Below are 18,342 nucleotides of genomic sequence, written 5' to 3' on the forward strand. Positions count from 1 at the left end.
TAGAAAATAGTAAAAAATAAAGAAAAACCCTGGAATGAGTAGGTGTGTCCAAACTTTTGACAGGTACTGTAGGTATAAATAATCGCGAGTTGCAAAAAACAAATGTTTTGCTTGTCAAATCAAGGAAAATTCCACTCCCCCCAGCAAACGTTGCCGCCCCATATGGGGGGGGGTGCGCCTGCAGTTTGGGAACCCCTGACATAGACAAATATGAAAGTGTGGACAGGGTTACGAACAAGATTTTTTTTTGTTCTGAAGAATATTACTGTAATATAACACTACTAAATAATACCTGTGAGAGTCGAGGACAAGCGTGCATGCAACAGTGGACAGTCAGTGTAAAAAAAATAATCTTGGAAATGGTATTCTTTGGCGGGGTTCCCTATGCCATTGTTCCGTGATGACACAGTGAGTGCTTTATAAATAAAAGGATTCTGCCTGCACACACTCTGCATGTCATCAGTCTGCCCAAAGCCGCAGGTCACGCAGCATGTCTACAACACTCAGTGGTAGGCCTCTTACGGTCCTCAGCTAACCCATCAGCTATCCATACAGAGACAGACACACTGACTGAGACACACACAGGTTTATCAGGCGCTAAGTGCATGACTCCAATGTGAGATGATAAATAAATACTAAAATGTGTCTCCAGCCTGTGTCTCAGCTGGAGATCTTTAAAGAGCTGGCTGGCGATATGCCATCAACACAGTTGGACTCCCATGCTTTCTATTTAGAGCACAGAGAAAGAAGGGCATCTTTAAAGCCTGCCTGAATGTTGCCCAAGAGAATCATGAGACCAAAACAGGATAGCACACTGTAATCAATCCAAATTACTCTTTGAAATCGTATCCAGCGATGAGATTCCCAGTGTACACCTCGGCTGCCCGGACTGGCCTTACATTTTTTTTTGCTAAAATTACTCTTAAGTTGACCTCCATAATGATTTTTCCCTCTCAGGAGCAAAAGAGGAAAAGTGGTGGGGGGGAGGTCTATTCTAGCTATGCTTATTGGTACAAGTCCAAACATTAACAGCTAACTAAGCATGGTCATTAGCAATGAAATGAACAGTAAAATCTACTAGTCCTGTTCTATGACACAGAAGGGGGGGGCAACGAGGAAGAGCGCCGATTGGCTCAGAGAGCCGTGGGCCCACCCTGACTGACATTCCTGTGCTCCAATGGCGTGCCGACAGCTCAGTGGAGCACTGAAGAGCTGCAGAGGAGAGACTGCAGCAGGGAAAGAGGAGTAACGTTAGAGGAAAAAGGCTGAGAGCTGAGCTCCTCCATGAGAAAGCAAATAAGGCCTGAAATGAGGCCTGTGTTAGCAAAGTCAGCTTAAAAGCCATGGAGAACCAGCCCTCAGTGGGAGACTGGCATTGAACGACTAGGGTTGTTTCCCAAATGACACCCTATTCCCTACATCATGCACCCTTTTCAAAAGTACTGCACTTTATATGGAAATAGGGTGTCATTTAAGACTTAGTCCAGGTTTCCAGTCACTGTGGGGGAATCTGGCCCGTGCCTCAGTAATAAGTGACAGCGTGAAGAGTGGTGTTTTACAGACTGAGCCTGATGTTGGGCCAAGCTGAAGCCTTGTGGTCTTGTTAAAGCAGTGGCAAGGACCCAAAAGGTCATGTCAGCCCAGACAAGTGTCAAGGACATGGCTCCTGCCCTGCAATAAATATGCAATGGGTGGGCTGACACACAGATTGTGTGTGTATGTGTGTGTGTGCGTAGCTTTTCCCTCAGTATTGAGCACCTTTTGTGGTGCTGTGCTTCGCAAGATGCCTTTCCAGTGGCTGTGAAGCAGAATTACAGCAGATTTTGCAGTGTGTATGACTGAGGTTTTCTGGTGTTTTTCCAGATACTGTGAAGTGGACTTACAGGTAGACTGGAAGGTCTGTCCTGCTGGCTGAGGCCCATCTCCTCATGGTTGGGCTTCCCAGGGGTCATAGCAGACTGGCCCCTGTTGCCATAGCCCTCCTGTGACACATCCTATACAGACAGAGAAAGGGGGGGGCGAGATCGGAGATAGGGAGGCGGCGAGAGAGCGAGTGAGACGGAGCGTGAGAAAGAGAAGAGGAGGGGGGGTAAGATAGAAAAAGTAAAGAGAGAACGAGAGTTGAGGGTTTGCAGGGAGAGGGAGAAGTGAAACAGAAATTAAAAACTTTGGCCTAATCCATTTCTGCTGACATTTGAAATGCCCCACCCCACTCCTCCCTATGAAGGCATGTATCACGATTCTTCCTCTGGTTCGGTAAGCAGGACACACACTGGGTTATGCATGCCATTCTCAAAGAACAGGCAGAGAGTGGTGGTAACCCTATCCCATAGTCTCCAGCACAATCAGTGTAAAGCCTGTAACTGGGTCTGGGCATGTCTAAGGAAAAATCACTGGATTTAACGCCACAAGTATCATGATACTGTTTTAACATGGTAAATACTAGGGCTGGGAATTGCCAGGGACCTTACGATATATTATCGCGATACTTAGGTGCCGATACGACATGTATTGAGTTTCTCACGATTCAATACTGAACAAAAATAAATGCAAAATGCAACCATTTTAAAAGAGTTACAGTTCATATAAGGAAATCAGTCAAATTAAATCAATTAATTAGCCCCTAATCTATGGATTTCACATGTCTGGGCAGGGGAGCAGTTATTGGTGGGCCTGGGAGTGCATAGGCCCACCCACTTGTGAGCCAGGTCCACCCACTGGGGAGACTGGCTGGGCCTGTAACAATGAGCTTTTCTCCACATAAAGGGCTTTATTACAGACAAAAATATTCCTCAGTTTCATCAGCTGTCAGGGTGGCTGGTCGCATACGAGCCGGATTTGGGGGTCCTGGGCTAACATGGTTACATGTGGTCTGCGGTTGTGAAGCCGGTTGGACGTACTGCCAAATTCTCAAAAAAGACGTTGGAGGCAGCTTATGGTAAAGAAATTAACATTCAATTCTCTGGCAACAGCTCTAGTGAACATTCCTGCAGTCAACATTCAAATTGCACGCTCCCTCAAAACTTGAGACATCTGTGGCATTGTGTTGTGACAAACCTGCACATTTTAGAGTGGCCTTTAATTGTCCCCAGCACAAGGTGCTCCTGTGTAACAATCATGTGGCTTAATCAGCTTCTTGACATGCCACACCTGTCAGGTGGATGGATTATCTTGGCCAAGGATAAATGCTCACATACAAGGATGTAAACAAATGTGTGCCCAACACTTGAGAGAAATAAGGTGTATGGAACATTTCTGGGATCTTTAATTTCAGCTCATGAAACATGGGACCAACACTTTTCATGTTGCATTTATATTTTTGTTCGGTGTATATGTACAGTGCCTTCAGAAAGTATTCATTCCCATCAACTTATTCCACATTTAGTTGTTTTACAGCCTGAATTCAAAATGGATTAAACATGTATTTTCCCCTCTAAACCATCTACACACAATATACACTCCATAATGACAAAGTGAAACATGTTTTTAGAAATGTTTGCAAATTTACTGAAAATGAAAAACAAAATGTCAAATTTTTCACACCGAGTAAATACTTTGTAGATGCACCTTCGGCAGTGATTACAGCTGTGAGACTTTACTGGGTAAGTCTAAGCACACCTGGATTGAGAAATATTTACTCGTTATTTTCAAAACGTGTGTCAAACAGGTTGTTGATCATTGCCAGACAACCATTTTCTAGTCTTAGATTTAAGTCAAAACTAACTCGGCCACACAGGAACAGTCACTGTCTTTTTGGTAAGCAACTCCAGTGTAGATTTGGCCTTGTGTTTCAGGTTATTGTCCTGCTGGAAGGTGAATTCATCTCCCAGTGTCTGGTGGAAAAAAGACAACCAGGTTTTCCTCTAAGATTTTGCCTGTGCTTAGCACCATGCAGTTTATTTTTTTATCCTGAAAAACTCCTCAGTCCTTAACAATTACAAAGCATACCCATAACATGATGCAGCAGCCACTATGTTTGAAAAAAAACTGAGTGGTACTCTGTTGTATTGGATTTGCCCCAAACATAACATTGTATTCAGGACAAAGTTAATTGCTTTGCCACTTTTTAGCATTATTACTTTAGTGCCTTGTTGCAAACAGGATGCATGTTTTCAAAATATCTTTATTCTGTACAGGCGTCGTCCATTTCACTGTCAACTAGGTTACTATAGTGGAGAAACTACAATGTTGTTGATCCATCCTCAATTCTATCACAGGCATGAAACTCTGTTTTAAAGTCACCATTGGCCTCATGATGAAATCCCTGAGGGGGTTTCCTTCCTCTGATTCAGAAGGGTTGGGGTTAAATGTGGAAGGACATGTCAGCTGTCAGCTTTCCCTCTCTGGCAACGGAGGTAGGAAGGACGCCTGTATCTTTGTAGTGACTGGGTGCATTGATACACCATCCAAAGTGTGATTAATAACTTCACCATGGTCTAGTCAATGTTTCCTTTTTTTACCCAGCCACCAATAGGTGCCCTTGTTTGCGAGGCTTTGGAAAACCGGTGTTTGAAATTCACTGCTCAACTGAGGGACCTTACAGATACTGTAATTGTATGTGTGGGGAACAGATGAGGTAGTCATTAAAAAATACATGTTTAAAACACCATTATTGTACACAGAGTCCATGCAACTTATGTGACTTGTTCAGCAAATGTTTGCTCCTGAACAGTATTTAGGCTTACCATAACAAAAGGGGTTGAATACTTAATGACAAGAGATTTCAGCATTTCATTTTGTATTATTTTGAGAGAAGAAAATCTATAAAACATTACACTTTGACATTATGGGGTATTGTGTGTAGGTCAGTGATACATCTTAAATGCAATCCATTTTAAATTCAGGCTGGAACACAACAAAATGTGGGAAAAGTTAAGGGGTGTGAATACTTTCTGTAGGCACTGTATTGCCATTTGATACTGGGATTTTATTTGGGAAACATATAGCTCACCCATACGTCTGCTGCAGAGGGACAGGAAACAGCCATGAGAAAACCAGTTTGGATCAGCCATGGAAATATACCGTAATTTCTGGACTATTAAGCGCACCTGAATATAAACCGCACCCACTGAATTAAAAAAAAAAAAAGTATTTTGTACATAAATAAGCCGCACATGTCTATAAGCCGCAGGTGCCTACCGGTACATTGAAACAAATGAACTTTACACAGCCTTTAAACGAAACACGGCTTGTAACAAAAAATAAATAGGCTTTTAAACGAAACACGGCTTGTAACAAAACATTTTTTTTTTAAATAGCAGTAAACAGTAGCCTTCCAAGAAAGTCATTGGTCACCATCTTCCTCCTCCTGTACACTGAAACCACTGAAGTCATCTCCTTCGGTGTCGGAGTTGAATAGCCTCAGAATTGCTTCATCCGATGTTGGATCGCTGCCCTCTTCAACACGCAGCAGTCCAGCCTTTCGAAACCCGTTGATGATAGTGGATTTTTTGACAATGCTCCACGCTGTCAGCAGCTCTATTTCCTTTTCCAAAAGCCAGATCGATCGCCTTCAACTTGAAAGCTGCATCATATGCATTTCTCCGTGTCTTTGCCATGATGAGGGTGACAAAATGACTACCGTAATCAGAATGATGGGAAGTTTGAGCGCGCTCGATTTACGTCACATTATGTGACGGTGCTCAGTTTTTTGGCGGCATGAATCTTTTGAAAGCGGGAAAAATCCAGAAATTAGCCGCGTCATTGTATAAACCGCGAGGTCCAAAGCGTGGGAAAGTAGTAGCGGCTTATAGTCCGGAAATTACGGTATTTAAAAAATATCACATTATTACATTTGAGTCTTTTAGCAGAGACTCTTTAGTCTTCTATCCAGAGCGACTTACTGTAGTGAGTGCATACATTCTTACTTGTTTCAAAGCGGGCCCCTGTGGAAATCGAACCTACAACCGTGGCGTTGCAAGCGCCATGCTCTACCAACTAAGCCACACAGGATCACGATATGGAAGTAGAGATCCCCCCCCCCATCAATAGTAAATATTGGATTCAAATGGTAAATGCTGTGTTAAAATGTTAAGCACTGTGGTCTCAGCCAGGAAGGTGACTACAACCCACCAAAATAAACTGCCTTCAATCCCAAAGAGCTCAAACATTTAACAGAGAAGGGATGATTTGTACTTTTTTGTTTATGTAAATCTACAGATTAATATGAGCTGGCCTGCCACCCAGTGACTTAGAGGATATTAAATCTTCTGCGGTTAATTTACTTTGTAGGATTTCCTCAAACGAGAGCCCACCATTTCCTGAGGTAAGCAAATACTCAGGAGGAGGGGGGAAAATGTATTGAAAAGTATGACTGGGGGCTTTCTATGCTTAGCATACATCTGAAAATGTGCGTGTGTATTGAAACTGCACCTAACCAATAACCCACAGCCAGTTCATCGAGAATCCGAGTCTGTTTGAAATGGGGTGCGGAGAAAAAGTGAAGTACAAACTAGTGCCGTGGGGCTGTTAGCCAGGTGAAATGTTTACAGACAGACGAGGGCTGGCTGGCGAGGTTTACTCAAGTGGAATGCCGTGATCGCTGGGTCACGGCCAGGTCAGTGTTAACACTGACGATATCAGTGCTCTGGTGTGCTCGCTGACACGCCGATCGTATGGAACAGCTGCTCTGGCATGATAAAGAACACTAACAGGCAGGAAAGACCAGAGGAGAGGAGCAGGCAGTGTTATTGTGTCTGAGTGAGTGAGTGAGTGAGTGAGTGAGTGAGTGAGTGAGTGAGTGAGTGAGTGAGTGAGTGAGTGAGTGAGTGAGTGTCCGGGTGCACGCGGGAAACGCATCATAGTGAAAGTATGCAGCCAGCAAGAGGCCAACTCTACCCCCAATGTCTACTGGAGTTCTGCATATATGGGGATGAATATGGGTTTCAGCTGTAGATGCATCATACGCTGGATTTGGGGTTTACACGCGTAATAGAAAAAAATAGAGATGAAATTCAGCCGTGTCAGTTGTTTCCATTATTTTAATGTTTCCCGGTCATTTGAGATGTTCGTACTGTGTAAATGCATAGAAGTACTCTACAAGCTCTTAGCTTTACCAGGCAGACTGGCAGAGAGCGATATTACTCATAGCTTACACATGAAAGATGATTCCTTTGCTTTTGAAAGGCTTGGCTGCAACAGTAATGAAATATGTTCAGAGGGAATTTGTTTGAAGTACGGCGAGGGATGCATGATGTAAGGGAATTAAACAGAATTCATCCTGTGGCAACAGCATCACAGATTATGGCTGCATCCCAAATGGCACCCTATTCCCGACATAGGGCAGGCAGTACTTATGACCAGGACCCATAACGCTCTGGCCAAAATTAGTCTACGGTGTAGGGAATAGGGTGCCAGTTGGGATGCAAGCTCATCAAAGCGGCAATGCCGAGCCATGGCCAAACGTGGCAGTAACTCTGGCTGACGGGCACTTTATGCGTTTGAGGTAAAGGGGACATACATTAGAAATGTATAAGCAATAAGAAGTGTAAAATACACATGCTATTATTCCCCAAAGCAACTGTCCTCTGGGTGCTCAAGAATACGTCATAAGCAAGCGCCCTGTTCATCCTTTAATCGTGATCATTTCTGAAGTATTTAGTAGTTATTAGGCTCTCCAATTAGCTACTGCAGAGGCAGCAGCTACTATTCCTGGGGTCTGAATAGGAAACTCGACAAATAAAATACGTAGCAGTACATTTACATTACAACTTAGCCATTCTGCAGAGATACGCACAGCTACTGCATTCATCTCAAGATAGCCAGGTGAGACAACCACGTATCACATATTACTACATAACACAATGCAAAATACATAAACGTTTGTCTGTCTTCACAGTCCCCATCGTCGTCGTGCCGTATTGTGTTCGTTTATCTGGTTTTATTGCTGGCTTGAGTTACCTGGGGTGGCAAAGGGATCTATTTAGTCATGGCTTTATTGAATAATGTGTTTCTCCCAGCCTCTGTTCTGGACCTGGGGACTGTGAAGAGACCTCTGGTTGCATGTCCTGTGTGGTACCAATGAGTGCCCGAACTGTGTGCCAAAAGCTTGAACAGACAGTTCGGTACCTTCAACAGCTCACACAAAAGACCAATAGTGACGCAGTCAATCTCTCCTTAACTTTGAGCCAGGAGAGATTGACATGCATATTACTGACATTCGCTCCCCGTGTACATCGAAGTGTAGTACGCGCTGCTCTGTTCTAGACCAACTGCAAATTTTCCCATGTCCTTCTTTGCAGCATCTGACCACACAACTGGGCAGTAGTCCAGGTACGACAAAATTAGGGCCCGTAGGACTGGTCGCCTTAAGCAACATCTTATCATGGGCAGACCTAATTCCCATTTTAGCAGACATGGAGTCTATATGTTTTGACCATGACCTCTTGCTATCTACGATTACACCCAGCAGTTTAGTCTCAACTTTCTCAATCGTCACATTATTGAATAATATATCTAGATGAGGTTTAGAGTTGAGCGGGTGATTTGTCCCAAAAACAATGCTTTTCGTTTCTGCGATATTTAGCACCAGCCTATTGGCAGTTACCCATTCTAAAACTGACTGGAGCTCTATGTTAAGGGTGTCAGTTATTTATTTTACTGTCCTAGCTGACGTGTATACTATTGAGCCGTCAGTGTACATAGACACAAGCTTTATTCAAGGTCAGTGGGAGGTCATTAGTAAAAACAGAAAACAATGGCTCAAGCCAGTACACCACACTTCTTTAGATTTAGCCTAGTCTTAGTCATTTTGACAAAAATATCGTTACGTCTTAGTTACATTTCTGTCATTTGGATCTGATGACCCATGCCAAATCTTTTCAGTCTCCTGAGGGGGAAGAGATTATGTCGTGCCTTCTTCACAACTGTCTTGGTATGTTTGGACCATGTTATTTTGTTGGTGATGTGGACACCAAGGAACTTGAAACTCTCGACCCGCTCCGCTATAGCCCTGTCAATGTTAATGGGGGCCTATTTGGCCCGCCATTTCTTGTAGTCCACGATAAGCTCCTTTGTCTTGCTCACATTGAGTGAGAGGTTGTTGTCCTGGCACCTGGCTAGTTCTCCCTATAGGCCGTCTCATCGTTTTCGGTGATCAGGCCTACCCATTGTTGTCATCAGCATACTTAAGGATGGTGCTGGAGTCATGTTTGTCCACGCAGTCGTGGGTGAATATGGAATACAGGAGGGGAGTAAGTACAAACCCCTGAGGGGTCCCAGTGTTAAGTATCAGTGTGTTGTTGCCTACTCTTACCATCCCGGGGGCGGCCCGTCAGGAAGTCCAGGATCCAATTGAAGAGGAAGGCGTTTAGTCCAAGAGTCCTTAGCTTAGTGATGAGCTTTGTGGGCACTATGGTGTTGAACGCTGAGCTGTAGTCAATGAACAGCATTCTCACATAGGTGTTCCTTTTGTCAAGGTGAGAAATGGGCAGTGTGGAGTGCGATTGAGATTGCGTCATATGTGGATCTGTTGGGGCGGTGTGCGAATTGGTGTGGGTCTAGGGTGTCCGGGACGAGGCTGTTGATGTGAGCCATGAACAGCCTTTCAAAGCACTTCATGGCTACCGGCATGAGTGCCACGGGGCGGTGATCATTTAGGCAGGTTACCTTCGCTTCCTTGGGCACAGGGACTATGGTGGTCTGCTTGAAACAAAGGTATTACAGACTCATCAGGGAGAGGTTGAAAATGTCAGTGAAGACACTTGCCAGTTGGTCCATGCATGCTCGGAGTACACGCCCTGGTAATCTGTCTGGCCCAGCGGCTTTGTGAATGTTGACCTGTTTAAAGGTTTTGTTCACATCGGCTACAGAGAGCATTATCACAGTCATCCAGAACAGCAGGTGCTCTTGTGCATGCTTCAGTGTTGCTTGCCTCGAAGGCATTTAAAAGGCATTTAGCTCGTCTGGTAGGCTTTCGTCACTGGGCAGCTCGCGTCTGGGTTTCCCTTTGTAATCCATAAAAGTTGTCAAGCCCTGCCACATTCAACGAGCGTCAGAGCTGGTGTAGTAGGATTCAATATTAATCCTGTATTGACGCTTTGCTTGTTTGATAGTTCGTCTGAGGGCATAGCGGGATTTCGAATAAGCGTCCGGATTAATCTCCCGCTCCTTGAAAGCGGCAGCTCTAGCCTTTAGCTCGATGCGGATGTTGCCTGTAATCCATGGCTTCTGGTTCGGATATGTATGTAGTCACTGTGGGGACGACGTCGTCGATGCACTTATTGATGAAGCCGATGACTGGGATGGTGTATTCCTCAATGTCATTGGATGAATCCCAGAACATAGTCCAGTCTGTGCTAGCAAAACAGTCCTGTAGTGTAGCACCTACATCATCTGACCACTTCCATATTGAGCGAGTCACCGGTACTTCCTGCTTTAGTTTTTGCTTCTAAGCAGGAATCAGGAGGATATAATTATGGTCAGATTTGCCAAATGGAGGGCGGGGGAGAGCTTTGTATGGATCTCTGTGTGTGGAGTAAAGATGGTCTATGATTTTTTTCCCCTTTGGTTTGCATGTGACATGCTGATAAAAATTTGGTAAAACTGATTTAAGTCTGCCTGCATTACGGTCCCCAGCCACTTCTGGGTGAGCATTTTCTTCTTTGCTTATGGCCTTATAGAGTTGATTGAGAGCGGTCTTAGTGCCAGTTTCGTTCTGTGGTGGTAATAGACGGCTACGAATAATATAGATGACAACTCTCTTGGTAGATAGTGTGGTCTACAGCTTATCATACGGCATTCTAGCTCAAGCAAGTAATACCTCGAGACTTCTTTAATATTAGACATTGCGCACCAGCAGTTGACAAATAGACACACACCCCCACCCCTCGTCTACCAGAGGTAGCGTCTGTTCTGCCGATGCATGGAAAATCCCACTAGCTCTATATTGTCCATATCGTCTTTCAGCCACGTCTCGGTGAAACATAAGATGTTACAGTTTTTGATGTCCCATTGGTAGGATAATCTTAAATCGTAGGTCATCCATCAATTTTATTTTCCAATGATTGCACATTAGCAAAAATAAGAGATGGCAGTGGGAGTTCACTCGCTCGCCTACGGATTCTCAGAAGGCTGCCCGATCTGCGGCCTCTTTTCCTGCGTCTTTTCTTCACACAAAAGGTGTGGATCTGGGCCTGTTCCAGTGAAAGCAGGATATCCTTCTCGTTGGACTCGTTAAAGGAAAAAGTTTCTTCCAGTCCACGTCAGGTAATCACTGTTCTGATATCCAGAAGTTATTTTCATCAGAAGAGCAGCAACATTATCTACACAATAAGTTAAAAAAACAAGTTACAAAAAAAAACTAAATAGCACAATTGGTTGGGAGAATGAAAAACTTCAGCCATGTTTCTCGGCGCCATCTTTGAATAGAGACGTAATTCCTTAATCAACATAGAGAGAGACACATGTTTGTTCTACATAGAAATATGCTATCTGAATGTTCAACGACTTCCATGTACACAAATATACATAGCCTTGTCCTAGCAACATATTTTTCTGTATAGCATCCTATTCTTTTCCAACAGCAGAAATATGACATATACAAGAATATATTAATTATCTGGTCATGTAAATACCTAAACCAGCCTAAATACTGTAGATCTTGCACAGACACACAGAACGAGTGAACGAAAGAGAGAGGTAGCACAATCACCAGACGGTGCAGCAAAAAAGTATTAGCAAAGCAGTGTGGGTTGCCCCTCCGTCACTCGGTCATTGCCACTGTTATCAACGTTCCACAGGCACCGCAGCCACATTGGTGTCTAATGACTGAACGAGAGCTACCCACTGGGCAGACGTCAATTCAATGCCTATTCCACGTTGGTTCAACGTCATTTCATTGAAATTACATTTATTCAACCAGTGTGTGCCCACTGGGTAATGACCGTTTCACCCAGTGATGTAGTTGAGTCACAACCTCGAGCCCCCTGTGCTCAAGTCCGAGTCAGAGACACGAGTAACTACCTATGGCTGAAGTCCATGCCCCGGTGCTCGAGTCCTGGTCGAAGTGCTCAAATCGGAGTCACTGGGTCCACATTAACTCAACATAAAGTGATTTACCCAGTCAGATATAGTGTAGTGGCAAGAAGGATTTTGTCAATAAATTGCTTGCCAACCCTTTTCCTTTCTTTCTGTGCCACCAAATGTTTGCATATAGGATACTGGTAATGTTATCAGGGCCACGTTCCGTTGCAAAACGTTTTCGAACGTCCATGAAGAGACGCCACTCCTTAATCAACATGTCAGAGAGACACACGTGTGTTCTACATAGCATATTTCTATCTGAATGTTCCAAAATCATTGCGTCCAGCTGAACCCGCCCCAGGTTGTTAGCTATAGCTAGCGTGGTAAAATTATTGAACAAGTAGCCTAGTTTTAGAACAGCCCGCAATATGCTTCATGAATGTAAAAATGCGGTCTATTAATGCATGATAGAAAAGGGAAAAAAACATCGCGTCAGTATTATGGGTCATATCTTTTGAATGGTAAGGGCTAGAATCAAGCCGTCTTCACAGAGGAAACAAGGGAGACTTTGCTATGTTGGCTTCAGAACCTGGCTATGAAATGCCGTACAGAAAGTGGGAGGGTTGAGCGAGACTACAAATTCAAAGACCGCATACTTTTCTATACTCAGGGGAGAGAAACATAGCGAGACAGTGGTTTTACTAATAAACTCAATGCAGCTATTATTTTGAATTTAGTATAGCAGCATGTGTTTCTTAACCATGTAAAGGGCAGCTAATTAGAAGGCTGGTGGTGACTGGTAAGCTACGGAGAAGAAAGGGTCGCCTGCGCAATGGGTCTAATCGGAAGGGGAAACTGTCTGCCCACACTCATCGCTTGCTCCCCCGCAGTTCACTAGCTGATGTCGGTGTGTGCCAGGTGTGGAGTTTCCTTCCCACTGCTGAACAGAACTGTGCATCTGTGCTGCAAATAATAATTGTGCTTATCACTGAAAAGCTCTCAATCTCTCCAAAAACTCTTGTCCCGTCCACTTTGTCAGATTTATTTAGAGAGATAATTGTCTCGTCTTAGTCACCTGAAATTAAATCATTTTGGTTTAGAATTTAAGATGTAAGACCTTTAATACCATTTGAAATGCAATTCAATACCAATTGAGGTCTGTGTGCGCCACAAACCTGCTAATAGTCCCATATTTATAGAAAACATTAGCTAGATCACTACCTCTAAATATACACTGAACAAAAATATAAAAACGCAACATGTAAAGTGTTCCCCCAAAAAATAAATACCAGAAATGTTCCATACACACTAAAAGCCTATTTCTCTCAAATTGTGTGCACAAATTTGTTTACATCCCTGTTAGTGAGCATTTCTCCTTTGCCAAGATAATCCATCCACCTGACAGGTGTGGCATATCAAGAAGCTGACTAAACAAGCATGATCATTACACAGGTGCTGGGGACAATAAAAGGCCACTCTAAAATGTGCAGTTTTGTCACACAACACAGTCTCAAGTTGAGGGAGCGTGCAGTTGGCATGCTGACTGCAGGAATGTCTGTCTCCCAACAGCATTTTAGAAAATTTGGCAGTACATCCAGCTGGCCTCACAACCGCAGACCAACACCTCCACATCCTGCTTCTTCACCTGCGGGATAGTCTGAGAGTCAATGAGACCGATGTTCTCGTAGAGACCAATGCGCTCACAATGGCAAATGCTCATTTCGCACACTCCATATCTCAAATCCATAAATTTCTTGGTTGTAAAATATACCTGCACAAAGCTGAGAACATCCTCTCTTCACCTGTGACAAGTAAACTCAGCAAAAAAAGAAATGTCCCCTTTTCAGGACCGTGTCTTTCAAAGACAATTCATCAAAATCCAAATAACATCACAGATCTTCATTGTAAAGGGTATAAACACCGTTTCCCATGCTTTTTCAAAGAACCATAAACAATTAATGAACATGCACCTGTGGAACGGTCGTTATGATACTAACAGCTTACAGACGGTAGGCAATTAAGGTCACAGTTATGAAAACATAGGACACTAAAGAGGCCTTTCTACTTACTCTGAAAAACACCAAACACCTGCTCATCATCGCGAACGTGCCTTTGGCATGCCGCAAGGAGGCATGAGGACTGCAGATGTGGCCAATAAATTACAATGTCCGTACGTGAGACGCCTAAGACAGTGCTACAGGGAGACAGGACAGACTGCTGATCGTTCTTACAGTGGCAGACCACGTGTAACAACACCTGCACAGGATCGGTACATCCGAACATCACACCTGCAGGACAGGTACAGCACGGCAACAACTGCCCAAGTTACATTAGGAATGCACAATCCCTCCATCAGTGCTCAGACTGTCCGCAAAAGGCTGAGAGAAGCTGGACTGAGGGATTGTAGGCCTGTTGTAAGGCAGGTCCTCACCAGACATCACCGGCAACAACTTTACCTATGGGCACAAACCCACCGTCGCTGGACAAGACAGGACTGGCAAAAAAAAAGTGCTCTTCACTGACGAGTCACGGTTTTGTCTCACCAGGGGTAATGGTCGGATTCGCGTTAATCGTCGAAGTTATGAGCATTACACCGAGGCCTGTACTCTGGAGCAGGATCGATTTGGAGGTGAGGGGGTACATCATGGTCTGGGGTGGTATGTCACAGCATCATCGGACTGAGCTTGTTGGCAATCTCAAAGCTGTGCGTTACAGGGAAGACATCCTCCTCCCTCATGTGGTACCCTTCCTGCAGGCTCATCCTGACATGACCCTCCAGCATGACAATGCCACCAGACATACTACTCGTTCTGTGCGTGATTTCCTGCAAGACACAAATGTCAGTGTTCTGCCATGGCAAGCGAAGAGCCCGGATCTCAATGCCAATGAGCTCGTCTGGGACCTGTTGGATTGGAGGGTGAGAGCTAGGGCCATTCCCTCCAGAAATGTCCGGAAAATTGCAGGTGCATTGGTGGAAGAGTGGGGTAACATCTCATAGCAAGAACTGGCAAATCTGGTGCAGTCCATGAAGAGGAGATGCACTGCAGTACTTAATGCAGCTGGTGGCCACACCAGATACTGACTGTTACTTTTGAATCGCCCCCCCCCCCCCTTTGCTCAGGGACACATTATTCAATTTCTGTTAGTCTGTGGAACTTGTTCAGTTTATGTCTCAGTTGTTGAATCTTGTTATGTTAATACAAATATTTACACGTAAAGTTTGCTGAAAATAAACTTACTTGACAGTGAGAGGACATTTTGTTTTTTGCTGAGTTTATTACCAGGGCCTAATATATATATATTTTTTTATAAATCTACCTGCCACAGTGGCTGGTATACATACAAGTTTGTATGTATTTTATACTGATAACAAGTTCAACAAGTTCAAACAGGTGCCATTAATACAGGTAACGAGTGGAGGACAGAGGAGCCTCTTAAAGAAGAAGTTACAGGTATGTGAGAGCCAGAAATCTTGCTTGTTTGTAAGGTGACCAAATACTTATTTTCCACCATAATTTGCAAATAAATTCATTAAAAATCCTACAGTGTGATTTTCTGGATGTTTTTTCTCATTTTGTCTGTCATAGTTGAAGTGTACTTATGATGAAAATTACAGGCCTCTCATCTTTTTAAGTGGGAGAACTTGCAATTGGTGGCTGACTAAATACCGTTTTGCCCCACTGTAAATAGCCAAGAAACACGAGGACAAGTCTCTTTAGTAGACTTGAGTAAATTAGACCAACTTTTATGCCTGTGTCCATTGCTTCTAAAAACAAATCTGTAGGATTCAGATTTCTTTGTGCATTTTCAAATATGAAACAAAAACGACAGAAATACTTTGAAAACAGCTACTGCAGCATTTATTTTGCTATAAGTCACAACTCACTTTTGGCAATACTTGACTATTTTTCCTAATTGCTCACATTGTAGAGCCCAGAGTGTTACCACGCGCTATCGTGGATGGTACATTAGTCCTTCTTACGCACCAATGCCGAAATCTACCCGCGCTTGGCAGGTAGTGGTATATGTGGTATATTGTCAATATAACACGGCTTAGGGCTGTTCTTACACACAACGCAGTGCGGACTGCCTAGACACAGCCCTTATCCGTGGAATATTAGTCATATATCACAAACCCCCCCGAGTTGCCTACTTTCTACAGGAGCGCAGCGGGAAAGGCAGTAAAAAGTGTCTCGCTCATTATCACTGCAGCAGGCCCCAGCAAAACAGGTACATGGGCAGGGCAGTCACTTTCATTTGAGGAATTATGAAGATAATGCACTTTGCTGTTTGACCAAATCATTCAATAGCTAAATGGTTAACTAGCTAGCTAACGAGTGAGCTAACTAGCCGAGCTACAAGCAATGTTTAGACTTGGCTATCCATTTTGTACACAGAGTCGTAGGCTACATGAGAAGCGCTGTAGCATCTTGAAAAGGAGTAGGCTATAATTTGAGCCGCGGTGGCAACAATTTAACAGCCGCACAACATTGCTGAAAGACCGTAGTCATCTCCGGTCGCATTGTTTAGGACAATAAGACATTTAAGGCCTTTAATTTAGATAAATGAATGTAAGGACCCGCGTACACCCTGGTTTAGTCAATTTCTTTCATCCAATCATCAGTCATTTGTGTCAGTGCCCTTCAATCATGTTGAGTGCCCTTCCCTATAAGAATGCGGAAAGTCTTCATTTGGTTTCTGGAAAATAACACTATTTGGTTAAACATTTTTTTTCCAACAGCTTGATAAGCACCGGTATGATGCTGATTGGTTGGCTGTTTGAACAATTAAAGAGTGCTTTGCTATTCTTTGGCAGCGGTACGACCTTTGCCTCCCTCCAGGCCTGAGGGCGCACACACCGTCTTCAAGGCTTAAATTGAAGATGTGGCAAATAGGAATCAATTCAAATTGTATTTGTCACACGCGCCGCTACAACAGGTGGCACCTTACAATGAAATGCTTACAGGAGTCGCAGTGTATTTCACTACCAACCTCAGTAATTTAACATCCAGGTTGTCGGTACCAGGTGGTTTGGCCTTATTTGTAGATGCTTTCACCTCTTCCACGCTAGCTTTGCAGGATTCAAAACTACAGCGCTCTTCTTTCATTATTTGGTCCGTTATGCATGAATACGAAGGCTCCGTACTTGTGTTTGTAGGTCATGCCTAAATTTGCTAGTCATCTTGTCAAAAAAAAAAAAAGTGTTTACGAACAACCCATCTGCCTCAATGCTTTTTTGCCTAGAATTTCATTTAAGGTACTCCAGAGACTTTTACTATCATTCTTTATATTATCCATCTTCGTTCCAAAGTAAAGTTCCTTATTTTTGTTTAGTTACGTGACTTCTCAATTTACTGTATGTTTGCCAATCTGCTGTGTTGTCAGACTTATTTGCTATTCCCTTTGCCTCATCCCTCTCAGCCATACAATTTTTCAAGTCATCATCTACCCATGGGGATTTGTTGATGGGCACATGCCTTTCAGTAACCGGAAGAAGCTATTTAATGAATGCGTCAAGTGCAACATCAGGTTGTTTCTCTCTCATATCTTCGACATAGGAATCATTGCAAAACCTCTTGCATGAACGCTTATACACAATTTTAGGTCTAGTCTTTCGAACTTTGTTTTTCTAGATGTGGTTACTATATTATGATCACTACATCCGATGGGTGTGGATACTGCTATTATATGTGGTCAAGATAATTTAGTTCCTGTTCCGTTTGTAAATACCCTAGTAGGTTGACTTGAACCTGAACCAGATTGCAGGCATCGGTCACAGCTTGAAGATTATTTTTGAGTGGACAGCTTGATGATAAACAGTCAATATTAAGGTCTCACAGAAAATATACCTCTGTTGATATCACATACATTATCAAGCATTTCACAAATATAATAAAAATACTGACTTTTAGCACTCTGTGGTCTATAGCAACACCCTACAAGAATAGGCTCTAGGTAAAAAGGAAACAGGTACACAAGTATATTTATGCACAGTAAAACGAGTCCTATATCGACATAACCTGAAAGGCCACTCAGCAAGGAAGAAGCCACCACTTCAAAACTGCCATAAAAAAGCCAGACCACGGTTTGCAACTGCACATTGGGACAAAGATCATACTTTTTGGAGAAATGTCCTCTGGTCTGATGAAACAAAAACAGAACTGTTTGGCCATAATGACCATAGTTATGTTTGGAGAAAGAGAGAGAGGCTTGCAAGCCGAAGAACACCATCCCATCCGTGAAGCACGGGGGTGGCAGCATCATGTTGTGGGGGTGCTTTGCTGCAGGAAGGACTGCTGCACTTCACAAAATAGATGGCATCATGAGGTAGGAAAAGTATGTGGATATATTGAAGCAACATCTCAAGACATCAGTCAGGAA

General features: G+C 43.5%; 1 protein-coding gene across 11 annotated transcripts in view; it reads right to left on the reverse strand.

Moving 5' to 3' along the window:
• arid1b (AT rich interactive domain 1B (SWI1-like)) overlaps positions 1–18,342 on the reverse strand; it is a 110,672-nt gene that overhangs the window by 59,343 nt on the left and 32,987 nt on the right. For 9 of the 11 annotated variants that reach the window (XM_036975621.1, XM_036975620.1, XM_036975622.1 and 6 more), the window contains one exon: positions 1,884–1,994. The exons of the other annotated variants lie outside the window; for them this stretch is intronic. In XM_036975621.1, coding sequence (XP_036831516.1) covers positions 1,884–1,994 — 111 coding nt within the window. The remainder of the gene's footprint in view (positions 1–1,883; positions 1,995–18,342) is intronic. 11 annotated transcript variants of the gene reach the window in all.

Source organism: Oncorhynchus mykiss, chromosome 4 (assembly GCF_013265735.2).
Source record: "Oncorhynchus mykiss isolate Arlee chromosome 4, USDA_OmykA_1.1, whole genome shotgun sequence".
Lineage (NCBI taxonomy): Eukaryota > Metazoa > Chordata > Actinopteri > Salmoniformes > Salmonidae > Oncorhynchus > Oncorhynchus mykiss.